General features: G+C 34.4%; 1 protein-coding gene across 5 annotated transcripts in view; it reads left to right on the top strand.

Moving 5' to 3' along the window:
- The first annotated feature begins 5,920 nt into the window (after positions 1–5,920).
- Positions 5,921–6,533, top strand: part of LOC118188938 (gamma-aminobutyric acid receptor subunit beta-like) — a 439,491-nt gene continuing 438,878 nt past the window's right edge. For 2 of the 5 annotated variants that reach the window (XM_035359468.2, XM_035359480.2), the window contains exon 1: positions 5,925–6,321. In XM_035359468.2, the coding sequence (XP_035215359.1) occupies positions 6,230–6,321 (92 nt within the window). In that variant the 5' untranslated portion in view covers positions 5,925–6,229. Of the gene's footprint in view, positions 6,322–6,533 lie in introns of all 5 variants that reach the window. The other 3 variants (XM_035359492.2, XM_035359488.2, XM_035359475.2) reach the window with 3 other exon arrangements.

Raw genomic sequence — 6,533 nt, 5'->3', positions numbered from 1 at the left:
CTAAGTCTATCCCCCTGTAAAATTAGTTGAATCATTTGTATTATACTTTTGGAATTTATTTTTTAAAGCATTCTTTAGTTAACTTAGTACCGCATAAAAATATATCTGATGGGGTTAAATAATTTATTCATCTTTAAATTCCTTTCATTTTTGTATTTTTATTTTATTCCTTCATGACCATGTTTTAAAAAATGTAGAAATTTTATTAATATGTTAATTATAGTTGTTGCTGCTACGCAAATTATACATACATCTCTATGTATACATATATATATGTGCTAGCAAGCCGGCATCTACCATCAGACGATATCGCTTCAAGAATTGTCATCGTATCGTCCAAGCCTTTGGTGGCAGTTGTTGGACCGGTTTTTTTCCTCTTCTGCTGCTGGCGTTCGGGGGTGTAGGACGGGCTTCGGTCTGTCCTCTCCCTGGCCAATATGATGTGCCATTTTCCTGCTTCGCTTTGCTGTTCCTTCGATGCTGTCTGCCATAGATGAAAATCCTTTTAGTGAGATTTTTACATGAAGATTCAAGAAAATAATTACTCCTGTTTCCTGTACATCATTGCAGAAAATAATTTTTTTGAGCTTCTTCCTCCTTTCCAGAACTCTTCGCGCGCACGTGTTTGTGAGATCTGAAAGTTCCTGATTTAAAGAAGAAAATGCAGAAATACCAGGATTGATCTAGTATGCTTAATGACTGCCATCAAATTCTGATTGTTCCTTTTACACCAAGACTTTGTTTCGAGCGGATCAAGAAAGATTGACTTTATTCTCAGTGCCATGTTAACTCTAGTAATGCGCATCACTCGTGCTTGAGGTTAAAATTTATTCCTCTGTCTGGTTGATAAAATTATTTATATTAATGCTTATTTCAATATCAAAGATGAAGAATAAAATATAATTGATTTGGTAACATACAGTTGTCATACTCTGGGGTAAGTACTTTATTTTGCTATCCTCTGTGGGTCACATATTTTATCCCTGTCATTCGGGTTATTGCGGAAACAACGTGATGTACTCTTAATCATTGTCATAATTTCATCGCTGATAATTACATAAGAAATTAAAATATATAAATATTTTGCACCACATATGGTGCCGTAATAAATATTTTTACTGCTACAAATATTTTCACTACATATAGCTTTTCTCAATTAATATTTTCACCACTTATGGTGCCATAATTATTTTGACTACATATACTACTAATATTTTCACTACAATATATACATAGAGAGAGAGATAGAGGAAGATGAAAATGCCACTATACTTTTAGAACGTTTACTTTTAATGAATTTGCAACGTAACACAATTAGCAAGGAACTGCATGGAACTAAGAAATTTCATTACATAAATATTTATAATTGCCATTATATCTACCAGAACCTAGACCATCAGTAGCAGCGTGGTAAAGTGGCTGAACGGGTAGTTTGATCTGGGTTCGATTCCTGGGAGACGGGCTAGCTGTATGGGTGTTTTCGTAGTTTTCCTCATCTGCAACGTGGATACAAGCCAGTTTCTGTTAAAAGGCCCTCCACGAAGGCATCCGTCTTCTTTGGCAGATAGACCTCACGTTCTTTGCTATAGGTGAATTCATCTGATCAACCTCTAGTACCTAATACTAACAACTTGAGAGGTGTTATAGACTAATACAAGCACATGCTATCAACTGATCTCGATACATTAGGCTGTGCTTTAGAATTATCATTGGCAAAAGTCAGAATTATACTGGCCTGTTACGAAATAGCATTATTTCTCACTGGAAGGGAAATCAAAATAGATTATTGTGTACCTCCATATCGCTTTTTTCTTCCTTAGAATAATATAGCAAAAATGGAATAATAAGAAAAATAATTTCAGTATAAATGGTCACTTAGACCATCAAACCTAATTCTTTCCCTTTTTATTGTTGTTATTATGGTTTTGCCTGAATTCATATGTGTACAAATAGAACGTCACTTGCAATATGACAATGAAAAGCTGTTTCTGCCGTCCAACATTTTCGATTTCTATCGCATATATAAGAACGGCCGTTTAGACCGACCAACCGGAATAGTGGTTAGCGGTGCTGAAGGTACCGAAGGTCCCGGGTTCGAATCCGTGGAAGGCAGGGATGTTTGTAAATGTATAGTGTCTCTGCGGCATGGGGACACTCTAAATATGAGCCCAAAGTCCTCTCGAGAGGTTTATGGTAGGTGAATAGCTGTAAGAGATCCTCGAACCCGTTTCGCTCGGATATTTTCCATCAAAATTGCGTGCGTAATTGAGCAAAGTCATACTGTCACTTGTATAGTGCTCAAGGCTCTTGCCAACGATAGACACAATCTTACATTCCTTGCCAGGATGGCTTTCGTTTGCTTGTTCTAATGTTACTGTCAGAGAAGTGACATAAGCTACAACAACAACAGGGTCGTTTAATTGAATATACGTTTAATTAAACAATTTGCATGATAAAAGTTATAAGTAAAACCCAGATAATGTTATGTATTTCCTCACTAATCGCGTTATTATGTAATAAAAATTCATTTAAATATACTTTTTTAAATTTATTGACTTTTGGCTCACGTTCTATGCACATTTATGCATCTGTGTATTACATGTTATACATATTTCTGTATTTATGTGATACAGTGTCTATGTATACATTTAAAACGTACTATATACAAATGTATTTGCATACATTTATAATGGATATCTCAAATGGATTTCGAAATATAACCAAAATTAGTACTCTTTTTTGATGTTCCTATACAAAAACTAAATAGAACAGAGATTAGAGATATCGAAATTTCTCGGTTAGTAGTTAGAGGCTCTCTTGATATTAATGTACAAAGGAATGTTTATTAAATAACAAAAGTTGATTTTAAGCAGTTATCTTGAACTTTATGTTTAAATATTTGATTGTCCTTTAAGACATTTACCATATAAGCCAATACAATTGTATCAACACTGTTTACACTACTGAAATATTTCTGGAAAGATTTTCTAGAACGCTGCCAAAAGTTCACGGAATAGTATTCAAGGCCATCAGTGCATTCTGTTACGTCTAATCTATCTTACTGAATCGCTTCCCGTTTGTACATAGTTTTCTTTTAAATAAAAGTATAAATAAAATAAAATAAAAAAATTCAGAATTAGATCTAGAGAGTGAGGTGGGTGACACACAAGTGGAATATTATGCTGTAGGACAAGAATTATCGTACAAGCTGAAAAATTATCATGATTATGAAACAAACATCTCCATAGTTATACCGCTTTATATGGGGATCTTTGTATGCTTTAAAGGCTTTTCAAAACTTAATAACGTTACCAGCTGAAATTTTACTAATAAAAAAATTCAAGGTACAAATTTAGTCCCTTGTGACCACCTGTCAATGAAGTCTCCGGATGTTATGTGTAGGAAAATTCACAAAGAACGTTACCACAGCGTTAGTAGGATTCCACTCGGCAAATTAAAGGGGACCTCCAAACTTACATCACCTGCCAGCACGATCCATAACTATTAAGCGCGCAAGAGTTTGTTTCGGTTTCGATTACTTTCGGATAAGCCTTCGTAAAAATTTTCCTATATTCTCATCTATTTCTGAGATTTAAATACTTCTTAAACGATATATCACGTTATGTAGCAAATATAAATATAAATAAAGTTTCAAAATAAACACTTTAAATTTATGTAAACGTCAGCACAGGTTTCAAATGATTAAAAGCGATCAAAATTTGTCTCAGTTTGCTATCAGACAGTATAGTACAAAATAGCAACTGTTTCTATTTACAGTAACAACTCACTATTCTAACTTAGTCATACATGGGCTCGAGTCCCGGCGAACGAGTCTGGCGGAATCCATAACAGAAATAAATTAAATTCTAGGCTTGTGGAGAAAATTCAGGAAATAATTCTCATGTAGGTTTACTATGTTTTCTGTATCTCTTCCCAATATCCAAGAACTTTCTTGCGATTTTATTTATTCCCCAACCCGTTTTTCCGTTACCGCAACTGGCATTTTCTTTCCATGGATCTACCAATGAAATGGTAATCAAATGGACTTAGATGAAAACTTTTGAACTCTCTATCAAAAATATTCTTATATGATTTCAAAAGTTGATGTGGCATTTTAGTATTTTTATTAACTGATCAGCAGAACACATTTATGCTGTGTAAATGGAGTAATCACCAAAAAGGAAGGTGTTGCGCAGCGAAAGTGTAAATAGCATTCAATGTTGAAAAACTTATTTGTTAATTTATTCAAAGCATGCGACAATTAAAAATAACATATAGCAGGTAAAATACTTAATATATTATGAAAAAAAACGAAAATGTTCTATATCTATAATATATTTGTCTAAAAATGTACCAAATTAATGAAATTTTATTTTGCAGAACTTAATATTTATTTTTATTAACTTTATTTATTTTGCAGAAATAACCCCTATGATTAAAATAGCATACTTCATACTGCAAATATAATAACATTTTGTTTTTTTTTTAATTATTACAGGTAAATCTATATAATGTCTTTATTTTTGTACCACATAACTCAAGTATTTCCTAGTTGCCATATATGACTTTTATCCTTGCGTAAAATAACAGAAAGAAATATTGCACTTAGTTTATGTGTCCTAAGCATTCTTTTAAATTTGATCTTTTAATCCAAATTTTTAACAAATCCATTCCTTATTCAGCACAAGCAACTGCATGGAGGTAAATGCTTTGTTTTTAATCAATGGGAGAAACAGCATGAATCTGAAACACTGTCTAAAGAATTATACCACTAGTAAAATAACTATTAAAGCAAAACATTTACAGAATTAGAATACATCTATCAAGTTCTTGAAATAGCATAAGACTATATTTCATGGATTTAAAATTTGAAATTAAATTGCAGTAGATTAAAAATACCTTAAGGCGCAGAAAAATAAACTTTATAGCTTTAGCAGCAAAACTAGCGCCCAAACAGGGAAGCCCACTAAAGTAAGAGCTTATGGATGGTTTTTCCTTCATAATTATAAAGCAAAGAAGAAAACTGTTTTACAGGCAAATTAGTTGAAGGGCAAAGTAAACAATAAGTAGTGGAGTGTTTTTAAGTGTATTATTTAAATTTTACAGAGTGATTATTTTCTTGATCTACAAAAGTTTTTAATAGTTCCTGAGTATCACCGTCTACCAAGATAGCTAAAGATAACATAATACATAGATAAATTCGCATCCTTAAGAACGGAAAGAAATTAGTTGAAATAATCATCAAAAAGTTTTTTAAGAACTTCATAAATTTTTTCTGATTCTGTAAATGTTTCATTTTAATATTTTTTAAAAGTTAAATGTAATTCATGATAAATTTCACCTCTAATATTCATTTATTTATTTTTTCTTGAATAGTCATCAGTTAGCGATGAACTCCGTACAGTGCTAAAACTTAGTTCTGAAATTTAGGAAGCAAAGTTCCGCAACGGTATTTCGTATGTATCGAGGGACATATGTCAAAAATATTAATTACTCGAGCATTATTAAACCGGAACACAACTCGACATTTTAAGATAAACAGCTTCTCGAAAAAATTAAATTTTCACTCTCGGAGGTGAAGACTGCAATTATTTCAACGGAATGACAGTTTAAGTATTCTTAAGAGGAAAAACGTGGGAATCAATAAAGGCGCGCCTGCGCAAACTATTTGTCTCTACAACTGATTTCGAATTTCGCGGGCAGAGTCATTATGAATGAAGGGGCGTGGCTATGCGTTGTTCGGTAGCGATGGCAGCATGCAAAAGAGATCGCGAGTCTAAGAATAGGGGAGGGAGCAAACTGACAATTTCGTGAAGTGTCAGTTTAGTTAACAGACCTGCGCTGGACTTCTACACTTCAACTGAAGATGTCTCAGCTAGCAGTGCGGACTGCGGAAGACTGCGCCGTGGGCGTGCGCGCGGGCCGTTTGAAATCGATTGGATTCGCTGCTCGAAGTTGTTAGAGGAGGGGGCAAGTTAGGGGGCGCGCGTGTCGACCGCGAGCGGTCCGTTTAGGGATCGATCTAGTCTTACTCCTTTTCCCCCAGTTGCTTGCACAACCTTCATCGGAATCTGGACTGGGGTAGAGGGCTTTCGAATGGGTGTGCTGCGGCATTATCTGGTCTAAGCTGGGTGGAAGGAAAACTTCCCATCGCGCACGCTGGACCTCTAACTCTAACGGCACTTCGAGAGTATCTTGAGATCCGGTCTCGATCCATGGCGTAGCCAATATGAAAGAGGGGATGATTGCTTCGTTGATGCTTTGTGTTTTGCTTTTCTTGGCCCCAGCACTCAGAAATCAAGGAACTGTCGCCGCTTCTGGGTAAGGAGCTGATTTTTATCATTTAGTAAAGTTTCGTAACTTTTTAGAGCGCGTGACTTAAAAGTGACAAATGACACATATATAATGCAGCTTTAAAAACTTTGCGTTTTTTATTTCTTTTTTGCTGTTTGTTTTACTGCTAATGACAGGTGAATAATAATCATTTTTAATGAAAAAGGAATTCCTACGTATTTTGAATTTTCATTTATAGT

The sequence above is a fragment of the Stegodyphus dumicola genome, chromosome X1, assembly GCF_044657685.1.
Source record: "Stegodyphus dumicola isolate Sdum_Otavi_A_Nest chromosome X1, ASM4465768v1".
In the NCBI taxonomy this organism is placed as follows: domain Eukaryota; kingdom Metazoa; phylum Arthropoda; class Arachnida; order Araneae; family Eresidae; genus Stegodyphus; species Stegodyphus dumicola.
Note: the sequence above shows the minus strand (reverse complement) of the source record. Positions and strands in the feature narration are given on the sequence as shown.